The 20,462-nt window shown below is 53.9% G+C and overlaps 1 protein-coding gene across 1 annotated transcript in view; it reads left to right on the top strand.

Moving 5' to 3' along the window:
• The first annotated feature begins 661 nt into the window (after window positions 1–661).
• WDR1 (WD repeat domain 1) overlaps window positions 662–20,462 on the top strand; it is a 43,996-nt gene continuing 24,195 nt past the window's right edge. The window contains exons 1-5 of the mRNA XM_082728518.1: window positions 662–1,000; window positions 1,453–1,574; window positions 13,965–14,055; window positions 18,987–19,134; window positions 20,118–20,298. Of these exons, the coding sequence (XP_082584644.1) occupies window positions 985–1,000; window positions 1,453–1,574; window positions 13,965–14,055; window positions 18,987–19,134; window positions 20,118–20,298 (558 nt within the window). The 5' untranslated portion in view covers window positions 662–984. The remainder of the gene's footprint in view (window positions 1,001–1,452; window positions 1,575–13,964; window positions 14,056–18,986; window positions 19,135–20,117; window positions 20,299–20,462) is intronic.

Here is a 20,462-nt window from a genome sequence, read left to right on the forward strand (position 1 = left end):
CAGGTTGGACTTCAGTACCCACAGGTGCTTTACATACCCTCACTTAGCCGCCCCTCAGGAAAGCTGTGTCCCCCTACTGAAAAAGAAGGCTTAAAGCAACATCTCAGAGCCCTTGCTTTTCCCATTTTCACGCTGCCTTGATCTTGAAAGTGGAAGCCCCCCCCTTTCTTTCTGCCTCCTGACTCATAAACCCTGGTTTTCTCAGAGCCTACATGCCCTTCGCTCTCCTCGGCTTCTTAGGTTTCTAAAGGAAGTTATGAGAGAGTTCAGGCCCAGCAAGGCATTTCCCTGAAATCTATGCTGCCAGCGGCTGCTTTAGAGGAAGGGCGACTCCTACTCAGGCATGTTTTTAAGAAAAGAAAAACCAGTTTGCAATTCCTGCGCGAGCCTTGACTCTGCCGGAATGCTAGCGGCCCAGGATCGCCCGCTGCGCAAACACAGGGTGGGAAGCGGCTCCCCCAACACCCCCCGCCCCACAACAGCGTGCAGGCGCGTTGCGCGGCCCCACGCACTTCAGCCTGGAGCCGCCGGAGCAGCCCCCCCCCCCCCCCAGTCCGCAAACTCCGCAGCACCCAGAAGGGACCCGACACTCAGCCCGCTGCCCGCGCCACATTTTTACGGGGCCGCGTGCAACGTCACTTCCGGGGCGGGACCCACGCGGGGGTGGGGGAGGGGCGGCCCGGTCCGCGCAGCCTCACGCGGGCTGCAGTCGCCGAGCTGAGCGCTTGACTATATATGGTCAAAGCTGGGGGCGAGCCGCGCGCGAGACCGCGCTTCCGGGTTCGGCGCGTCCGCAGCGGCAGCGCGCAGGGCAGGGCGCGAGCCGGCCTCGGAGCCCCGGCCTCGGACCGCCCCCTCCGCGCCCGGCACGCCCGGCGCCGCCTCTCGGCCCCCGGTCCCTGGCCCGGCCTCTGCCAGTCTGCTTCGCGGCGCGGGCGGCTCCGGAGGTCTTAGCGAGCGGGGCGCGGTAACAAGTGGGCGAGGATGCCGTACGAGATCAGTAAGTGCCGCGGCCCGGTGCCCCCGGGGATGGGCGTCCACGCCGCCGGACCCCCTCGGCCATCGGCGTGGCGTGGGGCGCGGGCGGCCCGCCTGAGTCCCGGGCCGCGGGGGAGGGGAGAGGGAGCGGGCGAGCGAACGCTCCTCCGCCCTCAGGGCGCCCGGCGGCGATCCCCGGCCCAGGGGGTGCCCCAAAGTTGGTGCTGCGGGCTGGGCCCGTGGGAGCCCCCGCGTTCCTGAAGGGCCTGGTCGGGAGCGCGGACCAGGAAGTCGCGCGGTCCCCTGCGCTCCTTCAAAGTGGCGGCCGCCCCTCCCGGTGGAGGCAACAGGTGACCGGCTGAGACCGGTCCAGGTCCCCTCTCTCATCCGCTCCCGGCCCCCTGTTGTCAGTTCGGCCGGGGGCCAAGGTGGAGGGTGCCCCTAACGCGCTCTGCCTGGTTTGTGTCTCCGCAGAGAAGGTGTTCGCTAGCCTCCCCCAGGTGGAGAGGGGCGTCTCCAAAATCATTGGTGGAGACCCCAAGGGCAACAATTTTCTTTACACCAATGGAAAGTGCGTCATTCTAAGGAACATCGACGTGAGTAACCCCTTCCCACCTACTCCCTAGGCGCGGGTTCAGACCCTGGGTGCAATTCCCAGGTTCATTCTCCCTCCCCGCTCCCCACCTCTTCTCCCGCCGGGCAGCCTGGGGAGGGTGAGAACGCCACGCCCCCTCAGCCTTGGGACCACACCTCGGAAGCCTAGAAGACTGTTTTAGGCTTATTTAGGCCCTCTTCTCTCTCTTCCTGGGGAAACTGAGGCTTGGATTAGTTCAGACCAGAAGTATAAGGGCTCTGGATTGGGGGGATCAGACACACCCAGTCAGCAGCTGCTTGACCTTGGGGCCGTTGGTGACTTAGGCATCTGAATCCCAGTGTCCTCATCTGTAAAATGGAAGTGATGATGAGATGAGGCTCCCTTCCCCCCTCTTCCCCGGATTGCCTGTGCCTGCTGAATGAGATGATGTGTCCCTCCAGTCCAGCATGCCTGGCGCACACCCAGCACTTGGTAAATGGTACTTATGTATGATCATTATTAACACCCAGGGTCTCAGTGTGGCAGAGCCAGCAGGACCCATGTTCAGAGCTTTGCACTTCAACCTGGTGTGAGCCCCAGTGCAAAATCAGGAACCAGTTTATTCCCATGAATCATTTAGACAGACGTCCTGTACCCAGGCTGAGAATGCTGCTTGAGCCAATTTTGTGGGAAATCCTTGCAAATTCTTACTCCTCTGTAATTACTGAAATGACCCAGTCTGCTTTTTGGTCTCCCCACTGCTGGGATTGCACACTGAAATCTTTCTTCTCCCTTCCTCAGGCCGAGTTACCGTATGGGGGAGGGAAGGTGGAAGTACCAGCACAGCCATTTGTGGGGGGAGGGGTTCTCCTGCACTGTGCTTAGGGTTGGGCCTCTGCACAGTATGTAGGTGGATGATTCTGATTGGTCATGCTCCCAAGGGATGTCAGTTTAGATTCACATCTGTTGCAAGTGATTACCCCTGGTGGGCCAGGATTGTTGCTGATCAGATGCACTTGCCCTCGGGACCTCACAACTGGCTAAGGGAGTAAAGGGTCTCTGGGAGCCATGCTTTTCTTGCATGTAAAAAGAGAGGGCTCAGTATGATCTGAGGTGCTGTTGGCACTTCCCTCATCTCTGGGCAATCTAGCCGGTCACTGTCGTTCCTCTGCTGAAGGACCGAGCTCCGAGTGGCAGTTTCAGCCCTGCCCTGGATTGCTGGGCACCTCAAACGAAGAGGTGGGCGGGTGTGAATGCTCCCCGGAGGTGCCACACTCTGTTGTGCTAGTCTTACGGATTCCTAGAAAGCTGATCTGGCCTCACCCAGAACTGAGGGAAACCTTACCAGGGACTTAGATGGTAATGATGGAGATACCCAGGGTGCGGTCCCGAGATTGTGAGTAAATAAAAGTTTGATGGCCCAAAGTAGGTACTTGCTTGTAGTTGGGCAGACAGAATGGACTAAACCATTCTCAGGGATATATAGGGTGGGGAACGCTTGAGTTGGCCCCTAAAATTCCTGGACGGGTCATGGCAATCTACATGTGCATCTAGGTGGGGGGCCTCATGTGACGTACCTGCCCTTTGTCAGGTGCCACGAAAGTTCTTGACCAGATGCATCTTTCAGCCCTGTGGGCCCATTGCTCTGCAGAGGGGTCAGGCCAGCACAGTGAAGGAGGCCGATCCTTGGAGCTGCTTCAAGTGAGAATTATTCACAGCTGCACACAAGCACCTCCACCCCCCTGCAAACATTCCCCTGCTTGTGAAACCCAGTTTGCTCATTCTTCGGAGGTGTTTTGTTTTTGTTTTTTAAATATATATTTATTTGACAGACATTACAAGTAGGCAGAGAGGCAGGCAGAGAGGGGGGTTAGGCAGGCTCCCTTCTGAGTAGAGAGCCCAGTGCAGACGTGAGCAGACGGCAGAGGTTTAACCCACTGAGCCACCCAGGCACCCTTCTTCAGAAGTCTTTAGTTTTGCTGGTTCCCGAGTTCACCATTCTCTCTTGAGGGTGCGTCTGCTTTTCTTTCCCAGCTATTTGTCGGGCCCAGACAGCATGGGGAGCTGCTAATGTGTTCCTGTTCTGGGTGAAAATTAGGCCCTTAAGCTCTTTTTGGATTGGGGTATCATTGGTACTCAGTTAAAGATGGATACCATTTTTAGTGGGGTACAGCATTCCCGGGAAAAAGCTATGGGGAACTCTCATGACCATTCAGGGAATAGGAAAGATGATGGTCTGGTTATATTACAGGCTTGGGAAAGAGAGGAAACCCAGAAGAAAAGATTGGAATTAGGTCAAGGAATGTCCAACAGATGTCTGCTTGGCCTGTCCAAACCACATTCAGGTTCCTCATGTGTCCTTCCCCCAAAACAGCAGTGCCATTTCTCCAGCCGTTTGGGCCCCAAACTTGGGACTTCTGGATTTCCCTCTTTTTCTTCCATTCCATAGTTCCTTCGTCAGTGGATCCTAGTGTCTGTTGTCAAGATAACTTCAGAATCTGACATTTTTTTCTACCTGTTATGTTTTTCACCTTCCTCCAAGTTACCATCCTTTCCGAATTGCAAAACAGAAAACCCAAACTGTTCTTGATTCCAAGGTGGCTGTGCTCCAGTCTGCTCTCAGAGCTCAGCTGGACCAGTTACGTTAAAATACGACCTATCTGTCTCAGGGCATAGGTCTCTGTAGCACTCCCATCCTGGCCTTTTCTGTTCCTCTGTGCTAACGCAAAGCGAGCCAGCAGGCAGACAAGTAGAAGAAGTAGAAGACAAGTGCCTGTCTTCTGGGACTGGACTAGAAACTCCTTGAAAGCAGGGCTTGGCTCTCCCCTGTTTCATTCACTGCTGTGTCCTCACCCAGGAAAGTACCTGGCCCATAACAGGTGCTCAGTAAGTTTATCCATTGGTTAAAAGGCCTTGAAAGTGAAGCTGTGTCATGGAGATAATAGGTAGCCGTCGCAGGCTTTATTTCCTGGAAATTAAAGAAGCTCAGCTTGCTTGAGGTTGCTGGAGCTCAGTTTTGTGGCATTCCCCTCCTTTCAAACCAAACAGGTATCCATACCCATATGACTTCCTTCCCACTTGGGACCACTGCCGCCACTCATTGTGTTGACTTAAAAGTTGTTTTGTGAACCCAGTATAAAGGCATTTCATAAGCTCATGGAGAAGAATGTTTCTTACCTCTTTTCTTTCAACTCACCTGAATTAAAGTATGCAGTGGTGTGGCTATCTACCAGAAGGGGAGAGCCTGGTATATTCTCAGCATGGGGCGGGCATGGCCACTGCTCCTGCTGATTCTGCAACGACAGGAAGAGTTACTCCCAGTGACCGTGAAGGAGGCTCTTCAGGATTCTGAGCTGCCCAGCATCACATCCCTGTACAGAACAGCTTTGGCACATAAACTTCCCAGCAGAGGCCCCTCGAAAGCTGCCAAAAGCAGCCAGCAGATTTGCTACGAGGGCAGGTTTGGATCTCGCTTTTAAAGCAGTCCAGGCCCCAGATTGTAGAACTAAAATATGTATGTTTGACAAAGTTATGTATATAAAATCCAATTCCAGGAAGTGATACATTGCAGTTCAACACAGTCTGCTTCAAAGCACAGTGTGAAGTTCAGGGTTGTTTTTTTGTTTTGTTTTGTTTTGTTGTTTTAAGATTTTATTTATTTATTTGACAGAGAGAGATCACAAGTAGGCAGAGAGGCAGGCAGAGAGAGAGAGGAGGAAGCAGGCTCCCTGCTGAGCAGAGAGCCCGATGCAGGACTTGATCCCAGGACCCTGAGATCATGACCTGAGCCGAAGGCAGCGGCTTAATCCACTGAGCCACCCAGGCGCCCCTGAAGTTCAGGGTTGTTGAACATGAGTGCTGAGTTTGTCCTGGGGTGATCTGCCAGCCCTGTGCGGAAGGACCACCTGTGCGTGTGCCCCCAAGGGGTGGGGGGTGTCTGCAAAAGGACAGATGGCTCCAGAAGGATAGACATTGTCCCTTCTGTCTATTTGCACATGCCTCTTGAGTCCTTGCTATACATCCAGGAAGACCACCAGCCCTGTGGGGAGTCCAGATACAGGGGAGGTCTGTCTAAACTGGTCTTGGGAGCGACATAAGCTTCCAGGTGGTAGGAGGGAGTGGTGTGTTGGAGTACCACCCGGACACGTGAGTAGGCAACACATGCATGAGATTGAACCAGAAGAGACCTGGGGGTTGGATCTTTAAGAAGTGAGGAGACAGGCTCAGACCAGGCCACGGGGCTGCCTGGAGCCCAAGTGACGTAGTGGTGACTTACTTCGTGGGCCAGTGATTCTTGGGTGCTTTGGCTGTCCCACATCCAGTCTCATAGGGTTCCCTGAGTGTTGCCTGACCCAGGATAGGCATTTCCTTTCTATCCCTGTCCCACTGCCCTGCCCCCCCACCTCCTGTACCTCAAGCTCCAGTGAACCATATTATAAGTACTTACCAAGCATCTGCTTTGTAGCAGAGCCCATGGGCCTTTCCTCACAGAGCTCGCAGTCCAGTGGGGAAAACCAACTCTGGAAACTGGATGGGACTGACCCTGAGAGGAAGCACAGGCGCTGTGCTGCCAGACAAATGAGGCAGGTTTGAGAAAGAGGGCCTCTACAGAGTTGTTGAGTTCCAGGGTCGGAGCCTGGGTGTGGGAGGGGTTCTAGCTGTCAGCGATCAAGCAGCCCTGTGTCAGAGGCTACCAGAACCATTAAGAGGTTAGGCAGACTAGTAATAGGATTGAATCTGTAGTTGAGATTGTTCTGTACCTAAGATTTGAGATTCAAGATGAAAACACCCAAGCAAATGCTTATCAGCACTTGGTAGAACCACTCTTTGGTTCCTTTTTTTTTTTAATTTATTTTTTTTTTTTTTCAGCATAACAGTATTCATTATTTTTGCATCACACCCAGTGCTCCATGCAATCTGTGCCCTGTATAATACCCACCACCTCGCTCTTTGGTTCTTAATGTTTCCTGCATTCACGAAGCTTGTCTTGCTGAGCCCTGCCTGTGACCACAGTGCCCAAGATTCAAATCAATGTGAGGAGATTTTGCCCCCGCCCCATCCCCTAAGATACTTGGCAATGTCTGAAGATGTTTTGTGTGCTGCGGGTATCTGTCTAGTTGGTAGAAGCCAGGCGTGTCGCCAAGCATCCCACAATTCACAGGGCTGTGCTACAAGCCCACAACATCAGTAGTGTTGAGATTGAATGTTGTTACCCTTGGTGGATAACATTCTAATGATCTGGTAAAGCACTTTAAAAGAATGTCCTGGTGATTTGAGAACAAGAAAGAAGAACCGGTTGTGCCACAGAGCAGCAGGGAAGGTTTTTGGAGAAGGGGAACATTTGAGTTGTGTTTTGGAGGATGAGTTAGAGTTTTCCAGGAAGAGGAGTGAGAAAGTGGATGGAGATGGGAGAGAATCTAGAGAGGAAGCCAAGTGTGCAGCAAGGTTAGAAGTTAGACTTGTGTGCTCTCACACAGTTAGGGGCTCCTGCAGGGGGGTCCATGGTTTTGATACATTTCTTAGGCGTTTCTGTTCCTGGAGGTATAGAAAGGGATACCAAAGTCTTCAAGGTTACAAAGAAAACAAGGCTATGGCCTCATCTCTGAAGGCAGCAGAAAGGTGGTACTGGTTCTGCTTGGGTTATGGAAGTCAACCTTGTCCTGAAATGGTTGGAGATGCCCATTCGGGTCCCTGTGCAGTCCTGACCCCCAGACTGTTCCCCCACCAACCCATCTTTCCCCATAGGGCCTCATTATAGAGGATATGTAGACGCTGGAGGGAAGAGGGCTCTTTTTGCTTCTCTTCTAAAAGTCCCAGTGGTGGAACCTGCACACTTTTGGTTGTGGTGATAGCCCCTGTAGAAGAACCTAGACCTCAAGCTCTGGTCAGCCTACTAGTAGCTTCTACCCACTGATTTTATCCCTGCTCCTTGGGATCCTACCCAGAAGATGGCAATTTCTCCACCATATACCATCCCATCATGGGCACTCCAGTCCTCTCCCCACCTCCCCACCAGCCCTGCCCTTGTTCATCTGTTCTTCAGGGAACACAGATGTGTGCCAATCCAGCAGCAGGCCTGAGCCCTGCCTCTGGCAGAGGAGCTCCTTGTGCTTGAGTACATTTTGTGCTGGGCAGTGGCTGTACTTAAACCGGTTTGGTTTTCTGATCTGGAAGAGTAGGGAGAATAATCATGGGGTCATCATGGGCTTTAGAAGAGTTCATTCACAAGTATCCCTAGAGGGTTGCCTGAGCTGTGACGGTCCACAGTGCCTTCCTCACAAGTCTCTAGGCAACACAACCGCCGTGTTGCCTAGAGACTTGCTCTTTTTAAAAATGTGGACACCAGACCCCAGGAGGTGCTGGCATCTGACCCTGAGCAGCCTTCCCCAGACTCTACGCAGGACTGCTCAGTAAGGCTCTGGGCAGACAAGAGGAAAAGAGGGAGGGCAGGAAGGAAGGTGCCACTGTCCTGTGTGCAGAGGTCCCTGTGTTACAGCTTGATTTGCTGCACTGGGAAAGGATTGAGCTTGGAGGCAAGAGGGACAGGCCCTCAGGGAGCAGCAGACCATGCAGGACTGCTGAATGGCCCCACGCCAGTTCTGGAATCCTTACCTGTCAGCCAGACTAAAGTGCTCCTCTGAGTCAGAGAATCAGGCTGACGATGGTACCAACCACAGGTAAGAGAATAGAACTGAGGAACAAACGCCCTTACCTGACTTCAGGTCCCCACGCACACTGCTTACCAGCCGGGTAGCCTTGCGCACATCTCGTTCTCTGTGGGCAGCTTCTTTGCCTGTGAAGTGGGTTATAAGGTTATCTTCCTGTGAGGTTTCAGAGAAGTCAATAGAAGGGTCCACCCTCATGGCTGAGAGTGAACCATCTGGGCACGATGTTTCAGAACCGGTTCTCGGGGTCTAGCCAGCCTTGGCCTTCTGGGGCCTTTGGAGGTGGCCGTGTTGGGTCACATCCAGGCCCTGCCCTTGTGGGGCCCGCTTAGGGAGAAGGCACATGGGTGTAAGTGTGGCGTGTGGTGCAAGGCGGTAAGTGGTGAGGGTGGCGGGGTGGGCGGCGAGGGCACATGGTGGGCATTCAGGGCTGGATGAGATCATTTCCAGTTGGGGCAGCAGGGAAGGATTGTCGGAGGTGGCCTTTGCCTGTGTGGTAGAAGCTAATTAGGAGATGTCATTGAGGACCAGGGAGGAGGGAAGGAGTTCCAGACAGAGGCAGATAAAGTGAAAAAACAAAGTCACTCAGTGATTTCCTGACGGAAGGAGGAGGCATAATGGAAGATGGACTTTGGATTGTCAGTGGGAGGTGCCATTCTTCGGGCCAGCTACCTTGGGGGCCTGTTGGACTCGTACAGAGTACAGAGCATTCGTTCACTGCTGGATCCACAGGGCCAGCCCCAAGTGGGTGCAGGGAGTTCTTGGAAGGAGTGAATGAGCCACACTTACATGTTCTGTCTTTTGAGGCAGCAAGGTCGGGGCTCGGCTTCTGGGCCCCAGCTTGCGCTCTGGAAGCATACTTATCTGTGTGGCTGCTTCTCACTGGACTGCTGCGCAGTAATTCAAGTTTGTCCTTAGTCATCTATAGAGGTCTCTGCACATTGTGTTGGATGCACAGGTCCAGCTACCAGGACTGCTTTTAGGAACTAGAAGTTGTTAGAAAGTCCATGCTCTGAAACGCAATCCTCCGGGAAGGTCATGCTCACAATGCCTGGGCTGGGTTCGGAGTTGCCCAGGGCTTTCTCTCTCTCTCTCTGGAGGCTCTAGGGACCATGAGCTGCTCCAGGAGAGCACAGAGGCCCCTCTTGCCATGCCAGGTCCAACAGCTTCTACACTGGTTGCTCAGGGAGGCCTTCCTAATCTCCTGATACGTCCACCAGGCTCCCTGTGGTTCAGGAGCTGAGGTCAGAGCTGCCACGCCCTGTGACCTGGGCCAGTCACTGACCTCACTGTGGATGGTGTGGTGACCTCTGATCCCTCTTCAGCCCTGAGGTTGAGAGGACATAGGACCTGAAAGAGCTTTGGGGAGTCGGTGGCTCAGTTAGACACTGCCCATATGAAGTGAGTTTTGGGAATCCTCCCTTGATGGAGGGAGTCTCCTTGGGCAAGGTGGAGACCTGGACGGCGTGGGGGTTTGGATTTGTTTCCTGTTTGACAGGATTGGCAGAAGAAAGTCTGGTCTTGGGGATGGTTGTCTGCGCAGGTGGGAGGCTGGGTGGTATGTAGTCTGCAGGGGAGAGGGCCGCCTCAGGTTGGGCCAAGGTGCTTCCTGTCGTCTGGCTCCCACTGTGGCCAGAGCGCCCCCACCTTGCTGTCCCCACAGGTGTTTGCAGGGTCTGTAAGGCACATGGTAGGCCCTCCATGCCCGTGTCTTTCCTCAAATCTGTGCCTCTGTGTCCTCTCATGTCTTCTGTGAGACTCCCGACCTCCCCCAAGTGTGGGGCAGCCTTCCGGGGCTTATGCCAGGGCCTTAACAGCCCTGAGCTCTGCCCCTCACCTAGCAGTGTTGCTGAGTGCCCCCTGCCAGACCCTGAGCTGCAGGTGGTAGGGGGAGCGGGTGCCCCTGTTATATAGCCCTAGGTTGGCTTGGGGAGTAAAGGGGCCTTGGCCCCATAAGGGCATCAGCCCAGGGAGCGGCTCCTTAGCCTGGAAGGGCAGACCTGTGGGGGTCCTGTGTGTGGGGTGGGGGTCTGAGAAGAGTGGAGGCAGTGGGGTTAGGCCTGTCCTGAACCATCTCCCAAGACCGCCAGGGAGGGGAAGCCCGTGCCTTAGCAGGAATATTCCTTGGTGCACCCAGAATTGGCTGTCTTCCCGTCACTGGCTCATTTCCCCTGTTGCCTAGCCCTGCCCCAAATAAATTACTCACCCAAGTCCTATTCTCCTTGCCTGAGGCAGCAGGAGAGAGAGGGCAAGTGAGGGGAGCCTGCCGCCAGCTATGGCGGGGGGTGTTGGGTACAAATCCTGGTGCCTTGTGGCCTTAGCTGATCTGGAATGAGCCTGAACTGGCAGGACGACAGTGGGACATTTCTGCCTCTAGTAGCCAGCCTCCTTGTGTGTACTAAGCCGAGGTGGGGAGTTTGCAATGGACCCAGATGAGGTCATTATGCTCAATTTGGAGAATTTGGCCCCCTCCCTCGCTGGCTTAGTTGTATTTGCAGTGCAGACAAGAGAGATGTCTCATCCAGCCCAGGATTCTGGAGCTGAGCCTGCTGGGGATGACCTTGGGTGTTTCACGCCCCCTGGACTCAGCACCCTAACCATTTAGGGGAAGGAATGTTTAGGGGCAGAACTTCTCCCAGGGCCAGTGCCTACTGATCTCACATGCCCACCCTTTTAAAAGCAGAGCCCAGTGGGGATGAGTGCCAGCATGGGTGGTCATTTGCCCATGGGATGGTTTCTCATCTGTAAAATGGGCTTGTGGTGTCCCCCGTTAGAATGTAAGACCCCTCAGTCAGCCTTGAAACACACCTGGAAAGGATCTCAGTGGGGGTGGCCTGTCCACAGACCACTTTTGGCCCACTTCTTTGCAAGGGATTTTGTCCATGTTGGGGTGTTAGGATAAGAAGCACTAATCTGGGCTGGAATGAGTTGGATTAGGCAGATATTAATGGATACCAGGCATCTTAATTTTACTGAGGCATAGTTTAGATACAACAAGATTTATCTGCTGCTCAACGTGACAGATACTCACAGCCCCATAAACACCACCACAGTGATTTCCAGAAGGGCTCTCTTAACCCGTTGCCATCGGTGGGCTCCCTCCATACCGAACACCTGGAAAGGACCAATCTGCTTTCTGTCCCTGTAAGTTTGCCTTTTCTAGAAAGTCATAAGAAAGGAGTCCTGCAACCCAGTGTTGTCTTTTGTGTCTGACTTTTTTGTAATGCCTTTGCAGTTCACTGGTGTTGCTGGGTGTGTTAGTGTATGCCTCCTTGGTTGCCCGGGTGTGTTCCACTGTGGATATAGGGTGGTGGTTCTTCAGTGTCTGTTGGTAGACATTGGGGTTGTTTTCTAATTTGGACGGTTAATGAGTAAAGCAACTATAAACCTTCATGTATATGTATCTTTTTGTGGACGTGTGCTTTGGTTTCTTGGGTAAATACCGAAGGGCGGGATTGCATGTTTGGTGTGTGGTAAGTATATGCTTAATCTCATGAATCACCAACTAGACAGTTTTCCAGCTACACCATTTTGCATTCCCACCAGCAACACAGAAACTTTCCAGTACACTGCGCCCCCATCCTTGCCAGCATTTGGTGACATCAGTCTTTCGATCTTCCTGATTCTAGCGGGTGTGGAACGGTATCTTTCTGTAGTTTCCATTTGCTTTTCCCTAAAGGCCAAAGACTCAAGCACCTTTGCATATACCTGTGTGCCATTTATGACATCTTATTTTGAGTACCTGATACCCTTCTAATTTCATTAGTAAATGTTTATTCCGAGATGGATCAATTTATGAAACACATATATTAAGTGCTCACTACATCACATTAATGCCAAGTGTTAAGTCTTAGGGTGAAAAAGACTTTGTAAACCACCCCCCCCAAAAAATTTATTGACTACTGGCTAGCTGTGAACTGCTTTGATGGCCGAAGAGATAAATGCACTTGAAGCAGGTCGCAGAAAAACTAATTGGAAGCGATGACAAGAAGGTTTGGGACTTCAGGTTTCCCCACCATCCAAAACAGAGCATTCTTTGAAACCTCACGTGAGCCCAAATGGCCTAAAGCAAAGAGGCAGTTACCATTGTTACCATTGCTTTATATGAAAAAGAGTATAGAGTGTTCGTAGACCCTCCCCAAAAAATCACCTCTCCTGGCGTTTCTGATACTTTAGGATATGTCTTGCTAACAGATGCATGAAATAAATGGAGAGCCCAGGTGCTCCCAGACACGGCTTAGAGTTCTGGCTGTTTGAGACTGAGATGCTGAGTGTGGCTCCCAGGGAAGGAGCCTGGGGGTCACCCCACACTGCTCCGGGGTGCCTACTACTCCAGACCAGCTCATCTCACCACAGAAATAGGGCTAAATGCTATTTTGGCTTTTTGCCTTTTTTTATGAAAGTGAAAATCCTGTGTGGCTTGCTTTCGGTTAGTGAAAACTAGTATTAATGTAGATCTTGTGGCATAGTGCAAACTTTGTAAAAGCAGGGAATACCTGTATTGTGTGTCCTGAGTACCTTAGGGAACAAGGTAAATGATTTAAGGGGCATAAGAGGTTTCATGCAGGAAGTAACCCTGCAGTTAAGCCTTGTAAGTAGGGATCAGAGGGCAGGTGGGGTGGTCCTGGCCAGCCAGGGGAACGCCAACAGGAATGTCAGAGGTGGCTGGTGGTGGGCGGGGCTAGAATTTAGGGTCAGCTGCTCTGGTCTCAGTCTGGTAGAGTCAGGAGCTGGGGATGCTGTAGCCGGAAGGCTGAGAAAATTGCAGGCCTCTGACCTTGTGGTCAGGTTGGAGAGCAGTGGGGGCAGCTGGGCATCAGGCCAGGTGTTCCTGCAGCAGCTCAGCAGCTGCCTCTAGAAAGCAGAGTGTCTACACTGGAGCCTGATGTGTCCTCAGCCTCCAGCCAGGGGGATGTGGCCTCTTTGAAGAGCGCTTGGTTTACCTGACAGCAGGAATGGGGAGTAGATGACCGAGTTTTTATTCCTTCCAGAAAGAAAGCCCAGCCATAGAGACAGATCAGGAGCATCTCAGTGTATGTGTTTCCAGTTTGCTGAGACTGCTTGAGTGTGTGTGGAAGTGGGGGTACCGCAGTCTTCTTTTGGTAAATCAGACATTAGAACCTTCTTGGCGAGTAGTGGTCTGGGACGCCAGCCCTGTTCTCACTGTGAGTCCAGCCAGCCTTCCATCTGGGCTATGAAGCAGGTGGTAAAGTCCACATTTCCCTTTGAAGGTTGTGACAGGGGTAGGCTCCCAGTGCTGCGCCCCGCCAGGCTGCTGGAGCTAAGAGCCAGGGCTCCATTTCGGGCCACCTGCTGCTTGGCGTCCGGGGCAGAGCTGCTTCTGAACAGGGAGACCAGCACACAGCTGACTCCGGGAAGCTCCCCACCAGGAAGAGAGAGTGGTAGACTTTTCTCCCATGAAACTTGTCTTGAGTGTATCTTACAAGTACATATTTGTACTGTGTCAGGTGCAGAAAAGCAGAGGAAAGACAAGCATCTCCACTTCGACAGCTGCAGACTAAAGAGAAAGAGTTAAAACTACTTCGATTTCTATCACCCGAAGACAGGCAGGCAGGCACTGGGTGTGTGGGTAGGGAGTCATACTGCTAGGATTTTTCTTTATGGAGGTTTTGACTGAGATGTTCGTGCGTGTGTTATTTTTAGCCCCTGAATCCGCTCATCGGGAGAGGGAAAAGCAGTTGACTGCTGCTGCGTTCCTTGTGCTCATTCTGGTCTCCTCCCCGCAGAACCCAGCCCTTGCTGACATCTACACGGAGCATGCCCATCAGGTCGTGGTGGCCAAGTATGCACCCAGCGGGTTCTACATCGCCTCCGGAGGTACCTGTGTGTGCGCCTGGCTGGGGTGCGGGGGTGTGACCCAGGAGTTCCCCAGCCCACCTGGACTCCTAGCTGCAGGGTGGTGGGAGGAGGGGCAGGGGAAGTGTAAAGGAAGGGGTGCAGGAAGGGGTGCCAGTCTGATTAATTTCATTTGGGGCTGACAAGGAAAGTACAAGCCACCAAAAAGCCCCGTTGCAGAACTTCATGGCTGGCGGTGTTCCAGCTGGTTCCCGCTCAGAGGTCAGCAGAAATGCTCATGTGAGATTGGCCAGAGGCCTTTGCAGTAGCTGTGTCATGATGTTCAGGAGCTCATTTGTGTGTGTGTGTGTGTGTGTGTGTGTGTGTGTGTTTTCTGAGTTGTAGTGTTGTCTTGTGTCACCTTTATTCATTAGCTGCTCCTTTCCCAGTCCCTGCCAGTGCTGGCCTCAGGCAAAGGCTCCATTTCCCTGGGCTTACTCAGGCCCTCTGCTCTCTCCAGCCAGGCTTTTGTGTGGCTCTGCAGGAGGCTGGCTGGGAGGAGGGACAGAAGGGTCTTTACCATGGTGGATGCTTTGTTCACCTACTTCTTTGAGGCAGATCTTTCACCATTTACAGATGAGAAGGGGAGGCAGTGGGTGTGCGTGCCCCACCCCCTCCGTTGACTTACTCATTCCCTCGTTTGCACGCTCAGCAGATAGTGACTGGTTGCTTTACCAGTGCCCATCCCTGTCTCCAGCCTCTGGGAAAGCCAAGTGAGTGAGCTGCTGTGGGCCAGGGCCTGGTCAGCCTCCCCAGAGAGCAGCAGAGAGGAATGAATTGCTGGGCAAAAGAGAGGGGCTGGGGTTCACATGCCCCATGGCTGGTCTGCACTGCCCTCCGCCCCTGCGTGAGAGGTATGTGGGGACCTGTCCCTGCACGGTTCGTCCCTTACTCACTGTGCAGGCTGCCTGGAATAGCTCACCTTCCTAGGCCTTGGTTTGATCTCGGAGAAGCCGGACAGAATCCTGAGCCGTAGTGTGTATGCAATGCCAGGGACCGTCTCATGCTGGTGGCCTCCTGATAGCCTGTGACCAAGGTGTCTGCCACTAACCCTGGGACACGCCAGAGAGACAGGCGCGCTTGGCTGGTGGCTGAAGCTGGCAGTCAGGTTTGTGTGTGAAGGGCTTGGCCACAAGTCTGGCCCACCGTGGGCACTTAACGATGTTGGTGTTTAGACTCACTTACTTTCTTTCTTTTTCTTTTTTTTTTTTTTTTTTTTTGGCCAGCCCTGCTTGCCAGCAAAATACCTTTTCCTTGAAAGCCCCAAGATGTGACCCTTTTAAAATCATGTCTTCTCAGAAGAGGAGTGTGGTTGGCGAGGGCCCCGCTGCCTGCTTGGCGTGGTTTCCCCACCCTGGCGCGTGGAGCTGCAGGCCCGGCTGCTGAAGCACGTGGGAGCCCAGGCCTGCAGTCCACGTCCCGGGGCAGGGCCCTCCACCAGCCAGAAGTCTGGGCTCTTCAGATCCTAGTGCTAAATCAATGAGGAAGCCCAGCACAGAGACCGCTGCGAAGGACAGTCCACATAAATAAAGGGTCAGTTGGACATTCTGCTCTCATAAAGGCGCCCTCATTTGGTGGAGGAACTGAGGGAGGTCTGGGCTGCATGCAGATCACATTTACTTTTCTAGCGAGCTGGTCCCTTGAATCGAGTGAAGAGAAGGAAACCTTCATTGCAGAGATTAGGTGCTGGGCTAAAAATAGTAGGGTTGTACAGAGTTGGGAGGGAGAAAGAGGAAGGCTGAGAAAGGGCTTTGCTCTCTGGCTAAGTGGGTTACCTGGTACCTGGAGTTCCCCACATTAGGGCGGGGATCCCAGTACCTCAGGAGGCCTGTGGCTTACTCCCAGATGGGGTTCCAGCCCTCTGTGGGACCTATAGGTTTCTGTGAGTCTGAATGGTCTGTGTCCACTGAATGAACCTTCTGGAAAGCCTACTATGTAAGAAGCTCATGCCAGAGACTGGATCCCCAGCCCTGAGCAAAATGGTCAGTCTGCCCTTGGGTTGACATGACCCATGATGTCATGTTTTCTTGTTCAGAACCATTTCCAGGGCAAACCCAGTTCCCTTTTTCTAGCTGTGTCTTCCTTGGGTAATTTTGATGCCACTAGTCTATGTTCTGTGCTCTGTCCCTTGGGTACCCACCAGGGCTCTGAATCCCAGGCTGCCCTCAGAACAGTGCACCCAGGCCACAGATAGTCAGGCTTCCTAGGAGAGGGGCCTCTGCCCAGGGGAGAGAAGAACAGGAGGGTTGCTCAGGTGAGGAACATAGGAAGAAAGGCCAGGCTGCGGAGCTGGTGAGCAGAGGCCTCCATGGGCACTGGAAGGCCCACCTCACTCCCTGTTGCCACTCAAGTTGCTAAGCTGCTGGGAAGTAGGGGCAGACTGCAGGCTCAGACTGCTCCCCTTGGTGTAGCGTGTTATCTGGAGGAGGAGATGCCTTCCCAGTGAGGGGACAGAAGGAACTCTCTCCCCATCATCTCTGGCTTCATGCAGGTGTCCTCTGCCCCTGAGCAGGTGTCTTTGTTGTGTCCCCAGCACTCAGCACAGGGCTTGGCACCCATGGACACTTGATCAGATCTCCTGCCTGCACAGGGGCTGCCCTTGTCAGTGCGGCCCGAGCGCCTGGTCCCTGAGCCCCACTTTCTCTTCCTGGCTCTAGCTGCTTCCCAAAAAGAACTAAATGTGTGGAAGCAACCTAAGCTTCCCTCAATAGAGCAACAGATACAGAAAACGTGGTGCACATATACAATGGAGTCACGATGCAGTTGTAAAAAAGGTTGAAAGCATGCCATCTGAGACCCCACAGAGGCCCAAGAGGATAGCCTGAGAAAGACAAAGGCCATATGATTCCACTTAAGAGGGATATCTAGGGGGGAAAAAAGGATAAACAAAAGCAGAATCAGACTCTATAAATATAGAGAACACACGATGGTTGCCAGAGGGGAGGGGCGGGGACGGGGGCAGTGGGATACACAGGCTCCCAGGTGTGGAGTGAGCGAGTCGGGGGAAAGAAGGGCACTGTCTGGGGAACACAGTTGCAGATGTTGTAGTAGTGATGTCAGGATGGATGGTGGTTACCCCGTGCTGCACATATCGTAACTTAGGAACTTGTCAGGTCACTGGGTTGTACACCTGAAAGTAATGTGACATTGTCAGCTCTCCTCAGGAGAAACAGAAGGAGGATTAAATAGACGAGCAGGGTCCACGCAGGAGGTGGAGGGTGTGGTGGGGAGGCCATGGGAAAAATAGCTGGCTCCCAGCCCAGAGAGGAGTCTGAGTACCCCGCACCCACCTGGGAGCGGGAAGGGGGTGGCCGGCTCCATCCTGGCCAAGAAGGTGGGATACAGTCAGCCTGAGCTAAAGACGCTGATGGGGCCAGACTTTAGAGCCACCTGGACCGGCCTGAGCCCAGCTGACAATATGGCTTGGTGTGTGCGTGAGCATGTGCGTGATACTGTGTGACACGTGTCCTTCCTGCATACACCCTGCTCCGCTCCTGGTACTTCAGCCTCTGCCTCTTTCCTTTCCTGCTGGCCTGTTCACTAGAGACTGAACTAGTTCCAGGTCATCTTTGCAACTCCCTTCGGCCAGGCAGCCTTCCTGGACCTCACCCAGAGAGGCCCAGCACCCCCGGGCCCCTCAGGTCGTGCTCTTCACATAGCAGCGAGTCTTCCCTTGTCTGCCCTGCGGACTGTGGGCACAGCTGCTTGCTCATGAGGTAGCGTCTCTGGTGGCCCTTAGTTTTTTCGCTGGTGAGTGATGACCAGCTTGCAGCGGGCGCCTGCTGTGTATCCAGCACTTGTCTGAGATTTTCCACGTGCTGACTCGTGTCACTTCTCAGTAGCCCCCCACCGAGGTGGCCCTGTCCTCCCTCTCTGTTCGGTGCAGCTGTAGGTGTGTAGGATGTTGTTTGATGCCCTCAGAGCCCCAGGAAGCCTTCCCCTACCTCAGCCTTGTGCCCTGAGCTAGAGGACAGGACCTGTGCTCACAGAGCAGCGGGAGGGTCTCTGTGACGTACTAAAGGGGCCTAGGGACCCTAGGAAGCCCCAGAGCCCCCCTCCTGGGAAGACTGCCCCCCCAAGCCCAATCTGGACTGAGGATTTAAGCCTGAGGAGTTAGCATAAAATCCTCCATCTTCGTGCTAATTTGGGAATTCGGTGCTCTTTTGGAAAGGGCTGTGTGGGGATCAGTCTCAGATCTTGGTGACGGGATCCTGCCTGGAAGGGAGGGGTGTGCCTCTCCCTTGGCTCCCGTGTCTCTTGGTTACTCATCCCCGAGGAGAGGCGTGGCTTTCTGTCTGGAGCACCACTTCTGCCTGCCTGCACCCCACCTTGCATGCCTCCCACAAGGCTCCTGCGCTCACCTCACTCGTCTGGGCCATCGGGGGGTGCGTCACTGTAGATGCGGGGGATGCAGGCGAGTAGCTGGAAGGAAGCCCAGGCGGGGGCCGCAAGCAAGTCCCGGCATGCACCAGCCGCACACAGCTCCACTCCGTTAGCACAGCCACTGCTCGGGAGAGGCGGCTGTCACTGGTCTTGGCCCATTTTGCAATGAAGAAACTGAGTATCAAGCATTCAGAAAGGTGCCTGATCCCCATAGGCCATTTAGACCCCTCTGTGAGGAGACTAGAATCAGACCCAGACAGCTACCTGATGCGTTGGGCCGTGCCTCTGTGTGCCTTAGTGCTCTGGTGCCCACACAGGGTTTATTGTCCAGGGAGTGGCTGGTGAGCTGCAGGGACCCAATAGTGGGCCTCACAGGCCGTGTACTCTGACGGGCCAGGGGCCCATTGTGCTCACTTGAAATGCCGCCTGGGGCAGTGGAGCCCCCGGGCCCTGCTGGACAGGCACGCCTCGTGCCCACATCACCCAGGCCCAGGGATGATCATGGCTGTTGCCACCCTTTGTGCCCACAGATGTATCTGGAAAGCTGAGGATCTGGGATACCACGCAGAAGGAGCACCTCTTAAAGTATGAGTATCAGCCTTTCGCTGGGAAGATCAAGGACATTGCTTGGACAGAAGACAGTAAGAGGATCGCAGTGGTCGGGGAAGGAAGGGAGAAGTGAGTCTCTGGCCTTGGCGCCTCCCTGCCTGTGTGTCTTGGCTTTGCTCTCTTTGTGGGTGCTCCAGCTGGGAGGGGAGCGGTGACCTCTGGGCCAGCTTGGACCAGTGTGTATTGAGGCCCCATGGGGCTGGGCCCTTCTCTTTCTGTCTCTGACATCCTCAGCCCCTCACCTGGAGCGCCAGCTGTCGTGCCCACACTCTAGGCAACAGGAAATGAGGAGGGGGAAAGGGAGCTTCAATCTCTGTTGGGGTCCCTCCCCGAATGCCAGCAGCCATACCTGGCTGCAGGAGAGCTGGGTACATCACCGAAGGTGGTGACCTTCCGAAGGAATAGGGGCCCAGTGGAGACGGGGTATGTGTGCCACAGCGCAGGCTTCCCTCCAGGGCACCACGGCGACTTCAGGCACTCGGACTTGGCAGGCACGCCTCTCGTCTCCCTTACTCGGAGGCTATTTTTAATGCATGTTCTGGCAGGGGTTAGTTCTGCCAGTTTTTCAGGTCATCCTGTTGGTCTTAAGAATTCAGTTTGCCTCCAGACACAAGGAGGAGCCCCTGCAGTACTTACTTACCAGATGCCAGCTGAGAGCAGAGCATCATCTCCTTTCTGGTAGGGGGTGGTGGCTGCTGATTACCTTGGTCCTGCCCAGTACAACCACTAGGAAACCGAGAAGTCACAGAGCTGTTCCCCAGCATGTGTTTCTAAGGGACTTTCCACATAGGGGAGTTTTGTTGGCCCTGGCCCATACAGATGCAGACATCCAGTCCCTTCCCAGAGCCTCTTATTCTTGGATTCTTTGACCAGCACCGCACAGAGCCCAAACCACGGTGTCTCCGGTGTTGGCTCCTTTCACGAATCTGTGTGAAGTGTTGCTGTGAGCATCCCTGCACTGTACCACCCCGCGTACTAGCCTCGCTGCTGCCCACATCTCATCAACCGTCCCCAAGGTTGATTGTTTTCTTCCTGTGACTCTCTGGGTGAAGGTTTGGAGCTGTCTTCCTGTGGGACAGTGGCTCTTCCGTGGGTGAGATCACGGGACACAACAAAGTCATCAACAGTGTGGACATCAAGCAGAGCAGACCCTACCGGCTGGCCACGGGCAGTGACGATAACTGTGCCGCATTCTTTGAGGGGCCACCATTCAAGTTCAAGTTCACAATTGGCGTAAGTGGATGTCCCCCTGGGGATGGTTTGCACGTGAAACCAGCAGTCTTGACCTGCGGGGTTGTGAGCACGTGCCGTTTATGCTGTGGTGTATAGACAGAAGTGGGGTTTGCAGGGGAACGTCCTGTGATGGTGGGACAGCACACTAGCCCCAGGCCAACGGG

This window comes from Mustela nivalis (assembly GCF_964662115.1).
Source record: "Mustela nivalis genome assembly, chromosome: 4".
Taxonomy (NCBI): domain Eukaryota; kingdom Metazoa; phylum Chordata; class Mammalia; order Carnivora; family Mustelidae; genus Mustela; species Mustela nivalis.